This window comes from Antedon mediterranea, chromosome 5 (genome assembly GCF_964355755.1).
Source record: "Antedon mediterranea chromosome 5, ecAntMedi1.1, whole genome shotgun sequence".
Lineage (NCBI taxonomy): Eukaryota > Metazoa > Echinodermata > Crinoidea > Comatulida > Antedonidae > Antedon > Antedon mediterranea.
Genome location: NC_092674.1, coordinates 5,123,638 through 5,147,099, shown reverse-complemented (window position 1 = coordinate 5,147,099; position 23,462 = coordinate 5,123,638). Strand labels below are relative to the sequence as shown.

Here is a 23,462-nt window from a genome sequence, read left to right as displayed (position 1 = left end):
ATTCATAGGATAGACAAAAGGTTATCTATATCAAAATAGTTTTGACCAAAAAAAAAATATTGTGTAGGCCCTATTTCCTGTAAATGTCAAATTTCATCTAAAAAATATATCCGTTTCCGTTTTTTTAGTGGAAAGTTTTTTATTATTGTTTTTTACTGGATCCGCCACTGAAATTAGCTTGAGAGTAAATTCATGGTATCTTAAGCTCTGTCTACACTATCAATCTTTGTGTGACAAAAAAAAAGTGATGTGCCCATATGAACATGATGATGTCATATCACTACCATATTTGAGTATATCACTACCACATTTGGGCACATCACAATTTTGTCAAACTAGTTTGATGGTGTAGACAGAGCTTTAGTAAGGTAGGCCTATACGGAGACGAAATTGTTTATGCAATACACTGGGAAATACCAAATCCCATTAAATTAAAAACATTCATCAGTGCAATATAAAGCCCGTACTGAATCAATGCATGTTTTCCCCTTCGGGTACATAAATGTTTTTTTACTTTTACTTTTACAACCGGTTGTGAACAGTGTCCGGTGGTTATCTGTGACATCAGTATTTGAAAAGTATGTTTTTTACATACAGTATTTACAAACCCACGCTGCAAGGATAAAGTTGAATGAAAGGGCAAATTGAAAAAATAACAAGTGTCGGTACCAACGAATATAAAGCTCTACAAAACTTTTTGTAATAGGCCTACATCCTATCAACACTAATCCGGTAATCCCGCCACATTGATAGGATTGAAAAAGGTAATTTATATCAAAATAGTTTTGACCAAAAACATTTTTATGTAGGCCTTATTTCCTGTAAATGTCAAAATTCAGCTAAAAAATGTATCCGTTTCCGTTTTTTTAATGGTTTAATAATAGTGTTTTTTTTTTTTTTTTTACTGGATCCGCCACTGAAATTAACTTGAGAGTAAATGGTAGCTTAAGCTCTGTCTACACTATCAATCTTTGTGTGACAAAAAAATGTGATGTGCCCATATATGGACATGATGATGTCATATCACTACCATATTTGTGCACATCACACATTTTTTGTTAAACTAGTTTGATAGTATAGACAGAGCTTCAGGTAACGCGGGCGTGTCTTTTCGTGACATCACTGACGAAAATCGGCACATGAATTGAATTGAATTTATTTGGAAAATCATCATAAAAAATACATAAAAAGTGATAACATAAATTACGGACATTACAAATAATACATTTATAAAAGACTTTCCAGGATAGCCCAAAAAGCTTATCAGCTTATTTCCATTGGGATCCTTTTACAATCTAAAATAAAAAATATAAACATTACAAAGTATTGCATTAAACACGTAAATATTACAAAAACAATAATATAAAAAACAAGTTAAATTAAAGATTATGATTGACTTGATATACATTATCTTAAATGGTCGCTGCAAGTTTTTACTTGTCTTATCGTATTATAAAGGAAATGATAATATATTTGCTATAAACAATCTTATTACTTTTGTTTTCTGTTTTAATAGTAAAACAAATGTAACCTATACATTACTTGTTATTGTTATGAATAAATCTCTTCCATTCAATAAACACACCCATTTCCCAATGCTACCTGTGGTTATTACATCACCCCTCTTCTTTAAATTTCAGGAAAACAAATAATACAAACACACAATGATGATTTATTTTAGAGTTTGAGGTAAATTTAATAAATATATTTCTTCTTACTGATCTTGTATTACATAATTCCTTATAATAATTCTAGTCAATACTATTAACTAATTCATCAATAACATGAAATTGAAATGGGGTACACATTGCGAAGTTGGTTACTACAGTAGAACCGCTAGCGGACACTCAACTAAAAAAGTGTCCCCTTACAGGTTATCCCTTGAATAGGACTTGACTGTAGTGTTAAAACATATATACTCTCTACATTCATTTCATGTGAAAGTCTCCCCTTAATAGGAGTGTCCCCTGAATCATAAATTATTTTTATTTGGATTTTAGAATGTCCATGCAAAACTAATGTACACGCCCAGCTTTGGCTTTTTATTTATCCTCCTTATCCTGTTAATAACATTTTCTAAGAATAAACTTATTAAGTTGTGTATTGTATTGTGTATAAATATTTTGGCATAAATGGCGTTTCATACGTATAATAAATGAGCTCGTAATTTGTATTCAGACAAAAATTTAAACGCTGACTGGTGGACCAACTTAAAAAAGACGATAATTATGTATTGTACTATATTTCAAGTGTTACAAAATGTATAAACTTTTTTGTAAGATCAAAATCAAATAAAGTTACACTACAGTGTATTTTTCATCCTGTAATTGGTGTATACACTGTTGGATGTGAAAGAATAAAAAATATAATAAAAATACACAGGAAATAATATGTCATTGAATAAGCTAATCCTATTAATAGATATGTGTGTGTACAAGCCCATCCCATATAAGGATGTAAGCCCATCCCATTTAGCACGAAATCAGATGTAACCATGTACAGTATTTAGCAATTCACTCATTTTTCGTCTTTTTGGTAAGCAACAAGGGCAGCGTTTTTCTGAATATTGTCGCCTTTAGCCACTAAAATATCCTTGATTATTCCTTTTCTCGGAGCTTTGATGATATACTAAACAAAATAATAAAGAATACATAAATCAATGATAACAAGCCTCTATTAGGCAGGCAGCACTGTCATGCATCACTTGAGTAGGGTGCTGTTAAGTTTCTAAAGCTTCAACCAATCAGAGCACATAGATTGTTCAAAATTGTGGTCTATTGCAGCAGACAAGATGTGATAGTTGATACTTAACAATAGGTCCTAGGCTAGGCATAGATCAGCAGACGACTAGAATAAAAACCAATTCTGCTAGGAAAGTCAGAAAGTTTATGAAGAGGCCCTAGGTACTGCAGAGCCTAGAAGGCCTAGTAGTAGGCCTATCTAGTCTCATTTTAAATACAGTACAGTATTTGTAAATAATAAACAATACAACAATCAAATTTTGGAAAGCTATAGGCCCTAGGTACTGTTGTGCCTAGCCTAGAATGCGTAGTAGCATCTAGGCCTACTCATTTATATATTTGTGAATAATTTCAATAAATCATACATACCTCCATTTTCATGGACTCCATCGCTAGCAGTGGGTCACCTTTTTCTACAGCAGCACCTGGCTGGACATAGACATGAGTTATGTCCCCTTGCATAGGCGCTCGGTCACCCATTGACCCTGACGAGGAGTCTTCTAGATATTCAGGGGTTGGTAACCCAATTTCAACACCTCCAGCCTGTATAATATAAACATAATGCATACAGTCATTATTAAAGTTGTCCAAATTAACAGAAATTTTTGTGGCTTTATCTAACCCTAGCCATAAGTTCAGTTGTCTAGATAGGTAGTCTACAATAAAGTTGTTCGGTTTTTGCAAGAAAAGCAAACAAACGCTATTCAAGCCACTGGGTTGTCAAAGGCCTCTGTGGAAAAGTGGTCAGGTTCAAACCTTACCAACCGTACTGGAGGCTACGGCCCTGCATTACAATTGCGTCAAATTAGGAAAAAAATCTTACAATGTTTTAATTATTACAGCATAATATTTTGGCTACTTGTGGAAATGCTAAGATATTCCAGAAAAATATATTGTTGGGCATCAAAAAATATCTGGTATAATTTTTAGTACCTGTGCAAAAACATGAACTGCATTGTTGTAGAGGGCGACCTTCACAGCCTGCCGTTGACCGTTGATAGTATGTTCCATAATACTGACACGACCTGTTACCTTCAGTTTGCCAAATACTTCAAATGATTCACCATCAACCTAATTGGTACAGTAGATTCAATAATTCAATTATGTACAGTTACTACACATTCAACTATAGGCTTACAAAAAATTTGATGTATTATAATAGCGAATTGATACATACATACAGTAGGCCTATCTTTCACGGTATTTTTTCTCTATATCAAGTCAATGTCATAAAACACTAACAGGTTTAATTAATAAATAATGTGTCCTCTACAAACACTAAATTTTACACATTAGACTACAATATCAAACTAGTTTTACAAAGAAAGTGTGATGTGCCCAAATATGGCAGTGATATGACATCATCATATCCATATATGGGCACATCACATTTTTTTTTCACATAAAGTTTGATAGTGTGGACAGAGCTTAAGACTGAACCTTTCTCAATAGGGGTTAGTAGTGGTAAAGCATTGCATCATGTTAAACAGCAAAGTGTCCCAAGTGTGTGTACTGTATCTGTATTTTTAAACATACCTCCATATCATAGCTTCCATTGGCTTTATATGTTACATTAATTTTAACTTGATTGTCTCCATCGTTCAGATGTATTTGTCGACATAAATATTCATTAATCCGAACTCCACTACCACAGCCAAATGGCGAAAATGGATCTAAAATAACAAACACAAATTAAAGAGTCTTGCTTTTCAGATTTGTTTGTCTGACTCCAGTTCACACACATTAAAAGAGATGTCATTTTGTCACCAAATCCTTGTATTTACCCTGCCTAAATATCCCATACTGTATTTATACTGGCCAGCCTCAACTCCAGTTCACACACATTAAAGAGATGAAATTTTGTCACCAAATCCTTGTATTTACCCTGCCTAAATATCCCCTACTGTATTTATACTGGACAGCTTCAACTCCAGTTCACACACATACAGAGATGTCATTTTACCACAAAATGTGTGTCTACTCTAAATGTTAGCCTTTACCTGTATCTATACTGGCCAGCTTGACTGCCTCTTGTTGTTCGTTCAGTATTAGTGCCAATGCAGCTTGACATAACACTTGTGGTGATGATTTCTTTGAGGTTGGAAACAACGAGTCGTTGTGAAGAGGGATAAACTCTGTGTGGACCTCACCAGCTTGGAACTCTTTATGACTTGCCAGCGTTGATAAGAAATTTATATTTGTTTTTACACCCACAATCTGGTGGTAAAGAGACATGGTTCATTGTTTTAAAAAGTGTTATATATTTTGTGTTATACTAAATACAATAAAACCACTAATGAGGGGACACCTTTGGGACCCAAAAAGTTTCCATTAAATAGGGGTTTCTCATAGTAAAGGGTTTGGTTTTCGGTTATCAATTAATTAAATTTGCGAGCGAGTTTGTGTAGGCGTCTCTTACACACCTTGTATCCTTTTTAATACAAATAAACAAAACAAATTGTCCGGGTTTTAATAATCAAATCAAATATAGTCAACTCTTCCAATACTGGACACCTTTGGGTTGACGTAATATGTCTGGTTTTTCGGAAATATTGGTATTCGGAATGTGTTTTTAATGGTAAAAAAAAAAATTGGGACCTTTTTGACCTCGAGAAAAGTCTTGTTTTGTTTCTCATTTTCAGAGAATCCGGTATTGGAAGATTTGACTGTAGAACAGTTTTTATATTGATAATGACATCAATATGGTAATTATTACTGATTATGATAATGATATGAAAATAATTTCATGAACCTACATGATAGTCTTCTAGATGTTGCCGCAGTTTATCTAGAGCGCTCTGGCGGTCATGTGACCAGACAACTAACTTTGCGATCATTGGGTCATAAAATGTGCTAACTTCATCTCCTGTAATTTACAAATAAAAAATTATTTTTTCATGGTCAGATCTAGTGGTAGCACTAGGGGCACACACTTCCCTACTTTTAAGCTAAAATTAAATTAACGCTCCCCTCCACAAAATTTAAAGAAACTTATATATCATACAGTACCCTTAAAACAAATTATTTAAATATACAAGATACTATATTTAGTGTCTTTTTCCAGTTATTTCAAATTCATAAACCTCTCTTAGCTCTTTTTATGTTCCCTCACCTTCTCTAACACCAGTTTCAATCCTGGTATTTGCATCAGCCACAGGTGGTTCGAGATGCCACAATGGACCAGCTCCTGGCAAGAAGTTATTGGTCGGATCCTCCGCATAGATCCTAGCCTCAAATGAATGTCCTCTCAACTTAATAGCATCTTGGTTCATTGGAAGCTTGGCTCCAGAGGCAACCTATCAAAGGGTAAATCTATTAATTAAAATACTGTATATTCATTTTTCATTTAAGCTTGCTTTAATCTCTGTCTACACTATCAAACTAGTTTGACAAAAAAAGTGCTCTAATATGGTAGTGATTATGCTTAAAATATGGTAGTGATATGACATCATCATGTCCATATATATGGCCACATCAAATGTTGTTGTCACATAAAGATTGATAGTGTAGACAAGGCTTTAGAAGATAAGATAAGTTGTTGATCTTGACCACATTTTGTTAATACAAAGATTGTCCAAGTATCAGTGGAGAAATCAGTGGGGAAAATTCCCAATGCTAGGTACTGTAATTGTATTGGGCTACTCATGCTCTGGGGCCCCTTAATTTCTGGGGACCTTAAGCTCTGGGGCCCAAGGTGTAGCCAGTGTAATACACTACCAAGTATTACTACAACTCTCACTCGAACTCTTATTTGAATTTTATACATTGATCAACAATATATCTAAACACCTCTATCCCTGCCTCACCCAATTTTATTTAGCTAACCTAATTTAGATGATTTACATGTGTATACCTGAAGTTGCCATTCCACAAGATCTGTTGATGTCACCATCTCTGTAACTGGATGTTCAACTTGTAGCCGTGTGTTCATCTCCATAAAGTAAAATTTGTGATTTGGGTCCATAATGAATTCAACAGTTCCTTAAAGAAGATTATTCTTTGAAATTTAATATTAAGCTCTGGGTACACTATCAAATTCTATGTGACAAAAAAATGTGATGTGGCCAAATATGGCAGTGATATGACATCACCACGTCCATATACAGTATGGGCACATCACATTTTTTTTACATAATATATACATATACAATAGTTTATCCATCCTAGTAGTTTATCCCGAGTTACTCGCTGTTGGATGCGTATGAAATAAAAATATTTATTTAAATAAAAAATGGCATTTCACAGTAGAGTGTCCACTTAATTGGGGTGCCCCTGAAAAACAGTGTTCCAAGTGAGGAACTCAACTGTACACAATATATAAATCGGCATTCGTTATTTGTAAACAATTTTCAGGCCTACATTAGATGATTTACAATACCTGCTCCTACGTAGTTTACAGCCTTAGCAGCACGCACTGCAGCTTCTCCAATCTCACGACGAACTTCTTCTGGAAGGTCCGGCTACAACAAACAAATTAATGTAGTGTAGTGTGTAGTGTATTTTAATTATTATGAATATATTTTATGCCTGATTTTAAGCTCTGTCTACACTAGTCAAACTAGTTTGACAAAAAAAGTGTGATGTGCCCATATATGGACATGATGATGTATTAACACTACCATATTTGGGCACATCATGCTTTTTTTATCAAACTAGTTTGATAGTGTAGACAGAGCTTTAAGATTGTTAGTTCTCATAATTATGTTATATCTATCTAATATAAAAAATTCCCCTTAATTTTGTATTTGTCTAAAGCTCTGTCTATACTATCAAACTAGTTTGACAACAAAAGTGTGATGTACTCAAATATGGTAGTTATGTGACATCATCATGTCCATGGAGCACATCGCATTTTGTGTAGACAGAGCTTTACTTACTGCTGGGGCTTCCTCTATGATCTTTTGGTGTCTTCGTTGAACACTACAATCTCTCTCAAAAAGGTAAACGTAGTTTCCATGTTTGTCACCAAATACTTGAACCTCAACGTGCCTGCGATAAAAATATAATAAACAATTTTAATATGTTTTTGATTTGATTTCGATACCATAAAAAGTTAACAAAAACAGGTAAAAACGAACAAAAAACGCAATCATTTTGTATGGTACCATTTACCTTGGATTTTCCACAAAAATAATAAACAATTTTAATATGTTTTTGATTTGATTTCGATAACATAAAAAGTTCCCCAAAATTGCAATCTTTTTGTATGGTACTATTTACCTTGGATTTTCCACAAAAATAATAAACAATTTTAATATGTTTTTGATTTGATTTCGATAACATAAAAAGTTCCCCAAAATTGCAATCTTTTTGTATAGTACCATTTACCTTGGATTTTGCACAAAAATAATACAAACAATTTGTTATGAACACGTTATTTGGGATCAGATTTAAAATTTAGAGAGATTTTGAGATTTAAAATGGTAGTGGCTTTACCTTGGATTTTCAACAAATTTTTCGACCAGCATGACATCATCATCAAATGATTTCAATGCTTCTCTGCGTGCGGAGGCGAGGGCTTCGTCAAAATCTGAAACAGTCGGGACAATCCTCATACCCTACAATTAAGAAAAGAAGAATGCATTTATTGTATGTCAAACATATTTAAAATTATCTTTTTACAGGTTTAGGGGACCCCTCAGGATGGGCTATCCCTGCTACCATACAATTTTACCCTCTTCTTTTAATATTTTATACATACCTTACCCCCACCTCCTCTGACAGCCTTAAGCTCTCACTGGGTATCCTATTTTACCCTCTTCTTTTAATATTTTATACATACCTTACCCCCACCTCCTCTGAGAGCCTTAAGCATCACTGGGTATCCTATTTTACCCTCTTCTTTTAATATTTTATACATACCTTACCCCCACCTCCTCTGACAGCCTTAAGCATCACTGGGTATCCTATTTCACCCTCTTCTTTTAATATTTTATACATACCTTACCCCCACCTCCTCTGACAGCCTTAAGCATCACTGGGTATCCTATTTTACCCTCTTCTTTTAATATTTTATACATACCTTACCCCCACCTCCTCTGACAGCCTTAAGGATCACTGGGTATCCTATTTTACCCTCTTCTTTTAATATTTTATACATACCTTACCCCCACCTCCTCTGACAGCCTTAAGCTCTCACTGGGTATCCAATTTTACCCTCTTCTTTTAATATTTTATACATACCTTACCCCCACCTCCTCTGACAGCCTTAAGCATCACTGGGTATCCTATTTCACCCTCTTCTTTTAATATTTTATACATACCTTACCCCCACCTCCTCTGACAGCCTTAAGCATCACTGGGTATCCTATTTTACCCTCTTCTTTTAATATTTTATACATACCTTACCCCCACCTCCTCTGACAGCCTTAAGGATCACTGGGTATCCTATTTTACCCTCTTCTTTTATTATTTTATACATACCTTACCCCCACCTCCTCTGACAGCCTTAAGCTCTCACTGGGTATCCAATTTTACCCTCTTCTTTTAATATTTTATACATACCTTACCCCCACCTCCTCTGACAGCCTTAAGCATCACTGGGTATCCTATTTCACCCTCTTCTTTTAATATTTTATACATACCTTACCCCCACCTCCTCTGACAGCCTTAAGCATCACTGGGTATCCTATTTCACCCTCTTCTTTTAATATTTTATACATACCTTACCCCCACCTCCTCTGACAGCCTTAAGCATCACTGGGTATCCTATTTCACCCTCTTCTTTTAATATTTTATACATACCTTACCCCCACCTCCTCTGACAGCCTTATGCTCTCACTGGGTATCCTATTTTACCCTCTTCTTTTAATATTTTATACATACCTTACCCCCACCTCCTCTGACTGCCTTTAGCATCACTGGGTATCCTATTTTACCAGCTTCTTCTTTTAACCTTGTATCCGATTGATCTTCACCATGGTAACCACCAATAATTGGTACACCAGCAGCAGACATTATTGATTTTGAGGTACTATGTACATATAAAAAGTATATGGAAATTTTAATAAACAATATTAATACTGTGTTATTATTATTGTATCTTTCTAGATTACAAATGTAATGTAGATTTACAGTAGGCCATCTAAAGTGTATGTAGCTTAAGAGCTTCACCTATATTTGTTCATAAGCTACACTATCAAACTTTATGTGACAACAAATGTGATGTGCCTCTATAAGAACATGATGATGATACCACTACCAAACTAGTTTGATAGTGTAGAAACAGCTTTACACACTCTCTATTTTATACATAATTTTAAAATATACACCTTTTGATTCCCATGTCTGTGATGGCAGATGAGGGTGGACCAACAAATATAATGTTCTCTTTTTCACACAGATCTGCAAACTCGGCATTCTCTGAGAGGAAACCATAGCCAGGATGAATAGCCTGGGAAAGAAACAAAATCACAATGTTTTTCTTAATCAGCTTATTTCCCGCCTTCCATGCTTACCACTCATAGGGTGCGGTTGCCACTATTATTGTTTCTTTCATCTTTGACCTAATGAAATTATTTGTTCCATTGCACTTATAAACATTCATTATTTGTATACTATTAGTATTATGAAAACAATGTGAAGTACAATTACCTGTGCTTGAGATAGCTTAGCAACATCTATTATCTTCTGTTTATTGAGATAACTAAGTTGTGATGCTGCAGGTCCTATGTTATATGACTCGTCTGCCTGTAAGAAATTAAAATAATATAGTAGATATAAATTCATTTATTCTGAAAACCCATCATTATTATGTTATTATACAGTTAAACCATATTTAAGCTCCGTAGTTAAACCTCTCCTTTGGAACACCCATAATAAGGGGAAATCCCTATTGAGGGGACAATTTCCCATGGAAAAGCAATATATTTAACACTATGAACAACCTCTATTCAGGGGACACCTTATTAAGGTGAACACTTTTGGGTTCCGAAGGTGTCCCATTAATAGAGGTTTTATTGTGTTATTAATAGTAGTATTAAGTTAATATGTATTAGCAATTACCATTGTTGTATGTAAAGAATTTTTGTCCGCATCACTGTACACAGCAACCGTTTTGATTCCAAGTTTGCGTGCTGTGCGGATCACACGACAAGCGATCTCGCCACGGTTTGCAATCAGTAACTTATTTATCTCGGTTTTCATTCCTGCAAAAAACAAATACACATGAGTATAACGCACTGTAGTATAACGCACTGGAGTATAATGCACTGGAGTATAATGCACTGTAGTATAATGCACTGGAGTATAATGCACTGGAGTATAATGCACTGGAGTATAATACACATGAGTATAACGCACTGTAGTATAATGCACTTGAGTATAATGCACTGGAGTATAACGCACTGTAGTATAATGCACTGTAGTATAATACACATGAGTATAACACACTGTAGTATAATGCACTGGAGTATAATGCACTGTAGAATAATGCACTGTAGAATAATGCACTGGAGTATAATGCACTGGAGTATAATGCACTGTAGAATAATGCACTGTAGTATAATGCACTGGAGTATAATGCACTGGAGTATAACGCACTGTAGAATAATGCACTGGAGTATAATGCACTGGAGTATAATGCACTGGAGTTCTGATATAATGAAGATAATTATGATTTTAAGTGTTGAAATTAACTATACACACCTGAATGACAGTATCGTGCAGAAATTCCATTTCTTGATATACCTATGAAACGCCTATGAAAGAAAGTATTATCACATAATGTATTAACTTTGCAGGTATACTAGAATTAAATTCTGTAACGGGTAAATTGGTTTCTAGGGCCAACAGATTCAGAAATTTAATGGTATACTGAATTTTCTCTAGTACAGTAAAATGACTAGCGAGATTATTATAACGTAGTGCTTTAACATAGTGGAATTGAGTTTGATAGCTTTAGGATATCTCGATGCATTATGTGACAATGTATTGAATTCATATTAATAGTATTTTGTAATAAATGCTGTTTTAGGCATACTTCAATATAACCTCTCTAGCAGCTTGTTGTGCAGCCATTGTTGACATTTGACTTCTTCCTATAAAAATAAAGTTGTGTTGTTGTTATTAATGCTTTAAGATTAATAGCCACCTAGTGGAAGTTCGGTGGAGATTAACTTTTTGTATGTCATAGTATTGGACCATAATAGAGGTATAAACATCCATGATTGGACCCTTTAAAAAATGTCAATTCTTCAGCTTACAGTTGGTCAATAAAACAATATTTTAATTTTAAGATTAATTATTTTTTAGTTTTAACTTAATCTATTTCTGTAGGATTAATTGTGGTTAGTTAATACAGTACTTAAAAACTCATTCTGATTGGTTAATACTTTATGATGGATACATTTGATTGGTCAAAACTTTTGACATCCCCATGAAGTTAAATCCATGACCAAGTATCAATATAATGTGACACTAGGCCTATACTATTACTACACTATAATTTGTTTTATTGTAGAAATAATATTTTATATTATCAACAAATATCGTGCCACTTTGACGTAGGCTTGGTTAGGCCCTTTTCATGTATATGCTCCGCGCCACGTACCAACGCCCACCACCAGTGACCAGGCTAGCAGCTACATACACAGGACCGGCCTAGGCCTACTACACTAGGCCTAGCCTAAATTTTATTTTTTCAAATATCTTGCCTAGTTTCATTCAGTATTCTAATTATTTTGAAACATCTCAAACATTGACATAAAGCTAACAGGTATGTTAATATATGCCTACTACATTTAATAATACGAAAAACAAACCTTTTAACTTGTGAGAACGAAAACAAAAAATAATCTGATGTGACTTTTGATGAACGCCCTCTATAGCTCGTGGTGGGAAAAGTTGAATCTTCCAAAATGATTTATACACTACTACAGTAATTTTTTTCTTGTCAACATAGACCGGTTGTAATATAGAAAAGGAATTTTATTTAGGACTACTGTATGTAGAATCATTTATTTTACATTCTGTTTAATTAAATACAAAGGTTAGACCATAGAGGAATTGCTCTATGGTTATTGTCTTTGTAAATTGTATTCATTGTTGTCTGTACTGTGATTGACAGGGTGTCGCTAGTAGAATGTCTATGTTTCTCGAATTTAATCATCATCATCATGGTCAATAAATAACCATTTTGAGAAAATAAATACAGTCACTACCAAAATGCCCTTTTTATGCATTTATTAAAACAAAATCCTGGCATTTGTTTTATAAAATTATTTACAAAATCTGTAATTTTAAATAAAAATGTAAAATACTGAATTTTATGCCTTTTCTGAGATAATTTGTCTACATCATTTGAAATTGTGACAATCAGCTCCAATTCTGTTGTACAGATTAGAATGCCAGGCTAAGACATGGTCATGGAGTCTACAATTTACAATTTTGTAAAATATATATAAATATACAATACTATGACAAACTTTATATACAATTTTCTACAAATAACATTATTTTTTCTTGAATTCAGGAACACATTTTGGACAATACCATTTGCCTTTGGGTTTAGAATGTAACCCAACGCAACCAAAATGAAACCATTCAAATGGACAGTCCTTATTATCGCAACCGACCATTTCACCGTACGATACTTGGTTGCAAAGACAGTAACGTGGCTCATCCGGATCAACTGGCATATCGAATTGGGGTGACGGACCAATGTCGCCTCTTTGTTTCGATTTTTTCTTCTTCTTAGCCGGCTTATCATCATCTTTTTTAGCTTCCATAGCCGCTTTCTGACGTTGAGAACGCTTGAGTGGTTTATCAACCGTATGGTGATTTTTATGGTCCTTCTTCGGCTTGTTTTGTTCTGGCAGAACAGGCGGTTTCTCCAAACATTCAAGATGTTCTCGATCAACTTGTATCTGCCTTGCTCGGTTTTCGACCAGATCAACTAACGTTGACGCCACTTGAAGTTTCTCATCACCGAGTTCCTGACTTCTTATGAGGGCTCGTTTTAGCTGATAAATGTACCGTTTTAACTGGTTGTTGTCAACATTTCCAGCGGTCATTTTTTGGTAAACTTGTTTTATTTCATTTAAAATGGCTGAAAGAAACAAAGTTTCAGTAGTAAATATTTAAAATTAACACTGAAATATTCATTTCAAATGCCACACACACATGCCTTGTAAATATGCGTAAGCCAGCTTTGGACGGAAGTCGATGCCACGGAAGTCGATGCCACGGAACGCGCTGCCACGCACACTGGTGTGGAGGCGAAATGCATAACCTTTCATTCATGACGTTGGCCTAACGTACGTAGGCCTAGCTAGCTAACGGTTTTAGTACATGAAATCGTCAAACTGAAATCGACTGTTTTAATCAATTTATCCAATAAATTATTGCACATAGCTTGACTCACTTATGGTGAAGGTTTGATACGTTAATTAATAATTGGAAACTTCAACTACGAATTGAGTATTCGTCATTTAAACCGATCAAATAAACGGCCATTTTAAAGAAAACAATACAAACCACACAGGGTTCCCCCTTACCTTGGTATCCATAATCGATTTCTCTCATTTGTGTGACATGCCTTTGCAAATCATTTGGTAAAGATTCAATACAATCAAGATAATTCTCCACAAAAGCTGTCATTCTTGAACTTTCTACAGAAACTTGCTGGAGCATATTTGATGCTAAATAGTAAAATTATGGAAAAAAACAATGTACTTCTTCCAAAAACATATGCGCTTGCCGCTCTTCAAAACCTACTCTCTGTTTATTTGTGACCTCTCAGGGTCAGTTTCGGATCGTACCATTTTAGCTTATGATATATACCACTCATGGATTTAATTTATATGCCTATTTTAGTACCTTTTATTATAAAAATACATTTCACATACATAAAATGTTTTTATAAAATTTATAATTAATTTTATATATATTGTCAACCTGTGTGCAGCTTCAAAGATCAACAGTCGTCCCCAATAGAATGAAATAATCTATTGACCTGCCTTTGAAAGGTCAATAAATTAATTCTGACGTCCATGTTTCGTTTCGCTCGAAAGGGGAATTCGCAAAGAGATGGTTTAAACATATTTGTATTTGTTTTATTATGATTATAAATTATACATGGATAACGTTATTAACCGTAAGACGAATCAGTCTTGCGTTATCTGTACGTAAATACGGCCGTTTGAAAGATCGTAATGTCGTTGTTGGGCTAGGCTCACCATTCAGCAGCAGCCGACATGTGTATATAGGCGGATCTCTTAGTGAGGAGATTACTCGTGGGTGTCCTATCAAGTCAGTCTTAGCTAGGCCTAGGAGCACTACCCACTATTCAAGTAGGAACCAACTGTATATAAGATATGACTATAGTCTTAACTTATTTAGATTGTTGTGCTCATCATCCAGTGCTAATTCTCATAAAATAACTGAAAATGAGGAATTTAGTGGTAAAAAAACCAAAAATAGAGGAGGTGCTAATAATAATAATGGACATGGAAATGATTCCCCCAAAAAGGGACGCAAAGATTGGATAAAACCAAGCGGCTTTGATACAGGGGTACAAGTGACAAATAGTTTGAGAAGAGGAAACAAAGACAAGACTCCGCTGATATTGCCAAATGGTTCCCTAGCAACTTGGTAAGATTATTAATTTATTAAAAATATGCATTAATATTGGATTAATTTTTTTTTTTTAAAGGAAAGTAATAATTTTAAATTTTGAAGAATTTGTTTTATAAATTGTTATTTACATTTTTTTCCCCAGGTACATGTGTGGACCAACTGTTTATGATAGTGCTCATATTGGACATGCAAGGTGGGATTGTGTATACCGTTGCGTTGACCCCTTCCACACCAAGCAAGCCTAGCAAAACTCTGGTGTTTTCACACACATACATGGGCATCAACACCTGCAGTCTATGTAGTGCCTAGCTTACCTGGATAAACCAACAATAGCCCATGCTCTCCAGAGTGAGGGCTTAGATATGAAATATGTGTAAAAGGGGTACTAGTACAGTATAGTTTGATTAGCAGAGACAGAATGTGTACTGTACTGTGCAGTAGCTATAAACAATAAACCATAAATGTATGGCGGGGGGGGGGGGGGGGGGTGTGGGGGAGGGGAACCATAAACACACAGAGTTAAAATAAGTAAAATAATCATGTGCTTTTTTCAATCTGTTGATAGATACTGACCATCAAAATGATACAAATTATAATATAACTTCTTAATTGATTTCAGTTGCTATGTTCGTTTCGATATTATGCGACGTATACTAACCGAGTTCTTCAATATCGATATCGTTATGGTGATGGGCATAACAGACATAGATGATAAGATCATCTTCCGTTCCAAAGAGCGCAATTTGAATTTTCGTCATTTAGGCAAGAAATATGAAAGTGAATTTTTCCACGATATGGAATCTCTAAAGGTAAATGTGAAACAATTGAATATGGTAATGCTTTTAAATTTATATAGCCCAAAATAAAAATGCGCTGAATATCACACACTGTATTGTTATAGATTGTTATGAATAATTGTAACGTAAATCTAATGAATCAAATTTGATTGTAATATACAGTAAATCTGAGTGTTGTTATATTCCTAGGTTTTACCTCCAACAGTGTATACACGAGTGACCTCTTACATCCCTGATATCATCAAGTTTGTTCAGTCTATTGTTGACAGGGGATATGCATACGTTACGCAAAGTGGTAAATAGTCTTAAATTTACCATATTTGAACTCGGTATTAAATAATGAACTTATAAATACATACAGTATGTTGCTTCTACAGTAGAAGTAGTATTCAAGACACATTGTCCCCCTCAAAAAATTGTTGAATATGCCATTTTTATATCACATTGAACAAAAATTGGATGGAAAAACAAATTATTTACCTGAAAAAACTGTAATTTAAAGCAAAAATAGTCAAGTTAATGCGTTTTTGGTTGAATTTAACCATTCTTTTTTTCACGAAAGTGATTAACTGTAGTAAAACTACAATATAAGCTATTTAAAGTCTGATTTCATTAATCTTCATTTTTCATGTTTTTGGGGGACAATACATCTTTAAGGGACACTTTAGGCCCAAAAAAGTGTCCTCTTAAGAGGGATGTCCCCTTAATGAGATTGACCATAGTGTTAAAACATATATATCTTCTAGTTTGTGTCGCAGCAAAGTATCCCCTTAATAGAGATGTCCTCAGAAATTGGGTAGTGGTTCTAATGTACTAATATCTTTGCATCATAGGAAGTGTATATTTTGACGTAAATCGTTTTGGCATTGAGCGATACAGCAAGCTCTCGGCCCATGACCATGCAGCTGAAATACGCACCAGTCCCGACAAGGATAAGCGTAATCCGAGAGATTTTGCTCTGTGGAAAGCAGCTAAGCCAGATGAGCCTTGGTGGCAGTCCCCTTGGGGTGCAGGTAGAGGTAGGCCGGGCTGGCATATAGAATGCTCTGTGATGGCAAGGTTAGTACAGTCGCTCATACATACTCTTGGTTGGAGAAAGTTTTGTAGATGAAAAAGTTTGTAAATAAGAAGGTTTGGAAAAAGTGCCTTCTATTAAAATCGGTAAAAAACATGCCTAAACAAGAAAAGGCCCTGGACTTTATACTTTTTCAACTATTTTTTAAAGATCTTGAATATCCGCTTCCAACCATGGAGGTATAAAATAGACCTTCAATTTGCCTATTCAGTATTTCATTTTTTTATATATACAGCATCTTTTTTTTTTGACAGTGCAATATTTGGTGAAACTTTAGATATCCACACAGGAGGAAAGGACCTGGCATTTCCTCACCATGACAACGAAATAGCACAATGTGAAGCATGTTTTGAAAGCCCTCAATGGGCCAATTATTTTCTACATTCAGGTACGAAAAGCAAGTTTTATATTAAACTTGGTCAATTAATAATAATTCTGATAGTTTTAACAGCTTTGAGCTGCCAATAGGGAGCTTTTGATTTGAGACGACCTATGACCTAGAAACATGTTAATACTCTGCACATGAACATTGCATCACGTTTCTACGCTATATTCCTTACCACAATTTTGGTCCATTCTAGATCCAGATGACAAAACAATGACACAATAGGTGTACAGTAAACCAAATCAAAACCTCTATCTAATATATTATTACTTTTATAGTCATAGTAGCCAAATTGCCTGTCATTCTCATCTGAATAGATACTTGTGTTTGAATGTGCCTCTATGTCTGCCTTTGATATACTGTAAATGACAATCTCTATGAGATATACTGATTTAAATAATTGATTTTAAGAAGAATGCTTATTAAAATGTTGTTTTTTTTTTTCTCTAGGTCATCTACACTTGGCCAATGATGCAAATAAAATGTCTAAATCGTTACAGAATGTTATTTCCATTCAAGATTTTTTAACAATGTATACTGCTAATCAATTCAGGATTCTGTGTATGATGACAAAGTACAGCTCAGGTACAGTTTACCCCTCTATGTTTTGATCCAATACCCCTTTCACATAGCCTCGCAAAACACTAGTGTGTCAACACAAGTGTGTAAACTCCATCTCTACACTATCAAACTAGTTTGACAAAAAATGTGATGTGCACAAATATGGTAGTGATATGACATCATCATGTCCATATATGGGCACATCACATTTTTTTGTCTCATAAAGTTTGATAGATCTTGAATATAGTCGAGCCATTATTATAATGTATGTAAGCTTCTCCCTCTAACCCCTCCCCTTTTTGCACACAACACTGAATATGATAAATGCATGTATGTTGTTAATCTTAGATCTTGAATATAGTCGAGCCATTATTATAATGTATGTAAGCTCCTCCCTCTAACCCCTCCCCTTTTTGCACACAACACTGAACATGATAAATGCATGTATGTTGTTAATCTTAGATCTTGAATATAGTCGAGCCATTATGCAACAAGCTGTTAGCATTCAGAAACAGTTGCTGTCATTCTTAAACAATGCTGACGCTTACATCAATGGTCAGTTCAACTGTCAGCCTATCAATGAAGCTTTACTCATGGCTAAGTATGTGTTATTATTAACAAATTATTAGCATAACTTTAGTATAATAACTCGCAATTTACAGATTGGGAAAACCATGCTTTCTTTCAAAAGTCCTATACAGTATGAGACATATAGTTGAATTTTTAATTCTTGGCCGTTTGATACAGTTGCTACTGCTACAGTAACTTATATCATCCCAGGGTGCACACAAAAAATGCTTGCTTAAATAGCCACATTTCAGGCATTGTACAAAAATATTTATATATTAATTTACTTATTAAAAACATAGTAATGTACAGTTTCCCTTTTTCTTTTTCCCTAGCCTAGACTCCTGGTCCAGGGCATTTATTTATACAGCACATAGGCCAGCGACCTGAAGTACATATATATTATTTACAAAAATTAGCTGCAGAAAGCATTATTTCCTTTTTTTAAATGCACAAAAATTTAATTTAGACATATTTTCAACCAGAAACATCACCTTTGACTTATTTGATTCAGTTGTGGTAGATACAGTAGTGACCATCGTAATAGTAAAATCCATAAAACAATAATATATTTATAGATTAGCTGAGACAAAACGGAAGTTCCATCAAGCAATTGCAAATGACTTTGATACCCCGAAGGCACTCACGGCCATCATGGACCTCATCAGGTTAGCAAACCTAGAACTCCGAGAGGTCACTTCCGTAAGTACACATTCCTTATAATTATATATATGACCAAGAGGATGACCTTAAAACCACATGCATAAAAATTATAGAAAATGATATGAAAAAGAAAAATTAATAAGTCTATGCACACTTTGGCCAATAATTACTGTGATTGGAGAAGTCTTGTTCAGCGTCTGTGATGATGATATGTATAAAATTTCTTCAAACCAAATATGTATGATATAAAGAGCTTTTGATTTGCAATAGCATACGAATATTGTGGCATTGGTTGTTAAAGCTCAGGTACAGGCATGAATTTTAAATATATTTGGTTATTGTACATAAATCAAATATTTGTAACAGAAATCAAGACGAAAAAACATGAATTTCCCTTAATATGGTTAAATACAAAATTTGGCAAAATTCTTCCATAAAAACCAGGAAGACTTTTTTTCAGTAGTTAGGTAGTTAACCTAATGTAATAAAATGTCTGGTGACTCCCTAGACGGTAAAAAAAGATGGTAGATATACGGTGGATAATTTTTGCTATAGCATGAAAATAAAAATCTGAAGTTGAATAAAAATATCAGAAATGTAATATTCAAGTTATATTACCTATATTTAGTCATCTGAAAACATTTTTTACCACACCGTTTATTTTTAATAGCTTTTTAAAATGCCTCTCTATTTACAAAATTTGTGTACAAAAGAATAGAGATTTTACTGTGTAATTTGAACTTATTTTCAACAAGCTAGTGTAACACAAATAAAATCCCAAAAATTATGAAACATAGGGGAAACTATAGATCGATATTTATTGGAATGAATGATCAATAGAAATTTTTTGCCCGCACCTGGCCTTTAAAATCTTCTAAAACTGTATCAAAAAATCAAGTGATCAGACACGTCCCAACTTCCCAGCATGCACACAATAAAATTAACATGACGTAACTAATTCCTACGTCCAAAGTTGTTGCCAGTCAAAAGCTCAATATAATGACAATCGTTTAAACTCTGTGTTATAACAGCACATTAGATTATATTGACAGAGTTTTAAACCTCTCTTTATCCTTGTATCTTTCAGTCACCGCAGCCAGTGCGTAGCCCAGGTGTTATAGCAGCTCTAGTTTCTTATATTGACAGAGTTTTAAACTCGCTTGGTATTCAATTCTCAAGCAGAATTGTAAGTTGAATTTCGTTATTTAATATACCACACATTTACATTCATATTTTGTTTATTATTTATTTATACTGGGTGACCTCTTCAGTCAAAGACTGGTCTCTCAAAGAGCCCAGTTATGATCAGTGGCTGTGATATACTAGTAACCCCGTACTCATCTCGAAAGATTTACTAGTTGCACACTGGACCTACAGTTGGTAGTCCTTATCTGAGAAGACTTGTTCTACCACCAGAATGATGTAGTGAGTGAGACTCGTACACTTACTGATGTTACTCACTCACTCGCCCTAGAATAAATTTATTTATGTACAGTATATGCACATAACTAACCTATACAGTCACTTATTTTCATGGAAAAATGTGTCTATTTCGTAAATAATTAGTGTTACAATTTTATGTACTTTATTTTACAATTAAAAACAATTTTATTTAGAAAATGGACACAGATACAACAGCCCATACACTGTCTTGTGTTTTGGACTCAATGGTTCAGTTTCGTAACGATGTTCGTCGTTGGGCAATGGATACGAGTAATGCCGATACCACAGCCACAGATAGCAATGAAGGTAGAGTAATACTAGTTTGCTTACCATTAATTCATTAATACTCCATCTTATTTTAGCCAGACCTGCCAACTTTGAGACATTTTCCCGATACTGGGTTGTCTTCCGATTTTCCCCTAAAATGAATTTTTTTCAAATTGTTTTGGATGCAAAAAAAAAACATCCCAATAATGTACAGATTCATTATTCGGCTCTACTACAATTCTATAAAATACACTATCTAATTTTACGTATAAAGCTCTGTGTACACTATCAAATTGTATGTGACAACAAAATGTAATGTGCCTGTATATGGATATGATGATATCATATCACTACCATATTTGGGCATATCACTACCATATTTAGACACATTACACTTTTTGTCAAACTAGTTTGATGGTGTAGACAGAACTTAATATTTATAGTACCTTTGCTTGTTATTGTTACATATGTTTGAGGGTGTTATCTTTAGCTTTCTAGTTCAAGTAATTTCATTTTGAAATCTTATCCCTAAGTGAAATTATTTTTTGTTCCATTAGATCTTTCTGAACGCGAAAAAAGAAAGAAGATATTGCTGCAAAGAAAGTCATTACTTAAATCATGTGACCAAGTAAGACAAGACTTGGTGTTCAATGGAATCCAAATTAAGGTGAAAAACAACAGGAAAAAGTGTGATGTGCCTAAATATGGTAGTGATATGCTCAAATATGGTAGTGGTATGACATCATCATGTCTATATATGGGCACATCACATGTTGCTTGTCACATAAAGTTTGATAGTGTAGACAGAGCTTTAAGGGACAACTGCGGAACCCAACAAAGTTTCCTTTAATAGGAGTGTCTTATATTTCTAATGTAGTACCTTTAATTATATATATTTTATTTGATCTGATATTTCGTAGAATTTATTGTATAAATATATTAATCATATGATAATAATGCATTGTATAAGATTTGTTCCTTAAAAAATTCTGTTTAAAATTTAATTCTAAAACCAGCATAGATGAATAAAGTATAACCAAATAAATCCATGTTTGCCTTCTGAACTGGTGAGGTCACATGATGTAACCCTTAGAAAAGAAGTATGTGCAGTACTTTAAAAGTGTAACATGTAAATCCACAGCGGATCAAGACGAAATTGTTTGTGGAATATACTTTATAAATACATTAACATTATTTACTCTTCCCTATTAGGATCGAGATCAAACTTCGTCCTGGGAGATGGTAGAAGATCGTTCAAAACATTATATAACCAGTTTATCAGATCCAGTAAGTTACCTACTCAGTTTATACACATAGACATCACACTCCGCTCAAATTTGTCCAGTGTCCAGAGAAAACTTTGGCTTGCGTTACCTTTTTTGGCCGATACAGTTCACGCACATATACACATATAGTTTTATTTAACACTTTGTTTTTTCCAGGACCCGAAATATGGAAAGAGTTGATAAACCAGAAACATGCTTTAAAAAGTGCAGTGGAGTGAATTGAAACATCATGCTGTTGTTGTCTGTACCGAATGCATAGACAATTGAGAAACCCTGATGATTATGCTGTCTGACTGGATAATTATGACAAAGCTCGGTTTACACTATCAAACTAGTTTGACAAAGCTCTGTTTACACTATCAAACTAGTTTGACAAAGCTCTGTTTACACTATCAAACTAGTTTGACAAAGCTCTGTTTACACTATCAAACTAGTTTGACAAATGAAGTGTGTAAAACTCAACCTAATTTCCTGAATGATTGTAAATATTAGAGTTTCATAGACTAGCTTTTTTTTTTCAACCGTTCATAGAAGTATGAATGAAGAAAATTGATTTAGTGATTGTTTTGGAACCAAGTTAGCTTTTTTTTTTAAAATAAAAATATCAGCATTTGTAATAATAATAATAATACAATGTATATTCAGATGGAGAAGCATCATAATTATGATAATTATTGTTATTCTCTGAATATTGAATAAATCTTTTATAATAAATGAATGATATATTAATCCAAAGGAAAATTACTGAAAAATGATAATGGTGTTGATATCTGAGTTATAGAAAAAAAAAAGGATCTAAATTTGGCCATTTTGGCCATAGTAACCAGTTTAACCAAAATATTTTTAAAATTCAATTGTTATGCAATAATAATACCATATATGCACATATATTGCGTTATCATTATAGTGCAGGGAGTTTTTCAAAAAAATTGCAAATTTTCGACCTTTTTATTTTTCAATAAAACTAGTTACTATGTCAAAAAATAAAAGGGTCGAAAATTGGCCATTTTTCGAAAATTTCCTGTACTATAGTACAGGGATTTGTTCAAAAATGGCCAAAATATCGACATTTTAAAATTCAATTATTATCCAATAATATTT

At 34.0% G+C, this 23,462-nt stretch overlaps 3 protein-coding genes across 3 annotated transcripts; 1 reads left to right on the top strand and 2 right to left on the bottom strand.

Annotated features, from left to right (window-relative positions):
• Nucleotides 1-1,197: 1,197 nt before the first annotated feature.
• Nucleotides 1,198-12,544, bottom strand: LOC140048767 (methylcrotonoyl-CoA carboxylase subunit alpha, mitochondrial-like). The gene is made up of 18 exons (XM_072093549.1): nucleotides 12,503-12,544; nucleotides 11,722-11,779; nucleotides 11,388-11,440; nucleotides 10,746-10,888; nucleotides 10,335-10,430; nucleotides 10,013-10,134; nucleotides 9,567-9,714; nucleotides 8,178-8,299; nucleotides 7,619-7,730; nucleotides 7,120-7,201; nucleotides 6,595-6,722; nucleotides 5,854-6,037; nucleotides 5,498-5,607; nucleotides 4,742-4,958; nucleotides 4,278-4,414; nucleotides 3,675-3,812; nucleotides 3,111-3,284; nucleotides 1,198-2,628 (listed from the first exon to the last, which is right to left on the bottom strand). The coding sequence occupies exons 2-18, from the start codon at nucleotides 11,766-11,768 to the stop codon at nucleotides 2,518-2,520; spliced, it is 2,124 nt and encodes a 707-aa protein (XP_071949650.1). The 5' UTR covers nucleotides 11,769-11,779; nucleotides 12,503-12,544; the 3' UTR covers nucleotides 1,198-2,517.
• Nucleotides 12,545-12,891: 347 nt separating this feature from the next.
• Nucleotides 12,892-14,466, bottom strand: LOC140048768 (inhibitor of growth protein 1-like). The gene is made up of 2 exons (XM_072093550.1): nucleotides 14,237-14,466; nucleotides 12,892-13,788 (listed from the first exon to the last, which is right to left on the bottom strand). Exons 1-2 carry the CDS (start codon nucleotides 14,370-14,372, stop codon nucleotides 13,193-13,195), a joined length of 732 nt encoding a protein of 243 aa, XP_071949651.1. The 5' UTR covers nucleotides 14,373-14,466; the 3' UTR covers nucleotides 12,892-13,192.
• Nucleotides 14,467-14,690: 224 nt separating this feature from the next.
• LOC140049094 (probable cysteine--tRNA ligase, mitochondrial) lies at nucleotides 14,691-23,200 on the top strand. Its single transcript, XM_072093919.1, has 14 exons — nucleotides 14,691-15,332; nucleotides 15,460-15,510; nucleotides 15,937-16,126; nucleotides 16,304-16,409; nucleotides 16,948-17,173; nucleotides 17,444-17,577; nucleotides 18,025-18,159; nucleotides 18,598-18,736; nucleotides 19,281-19,404; nucleotides 20,453-20,551; nucleotides 20,982-21,114; nucleotides 21,633-21,742; nucleotides 22,288-22,362; nucleotides 22,518-23,200. The coding sequence occupies exons 1-14, from the start codon at nucleotides 14,800-14,802 to the stop codon at nucleotides 22,539-22,541; spliced, it is 2,079 nt and encodes a 692-aa protein (XP_071950020.1). The 5' UTR covers nucleotides 14,691-14,799; the 3' UTR covers nucleotides 22,542-23,200.
• Nucleotides 23,201-23,462: the final 262 nt, after the last annotated feature.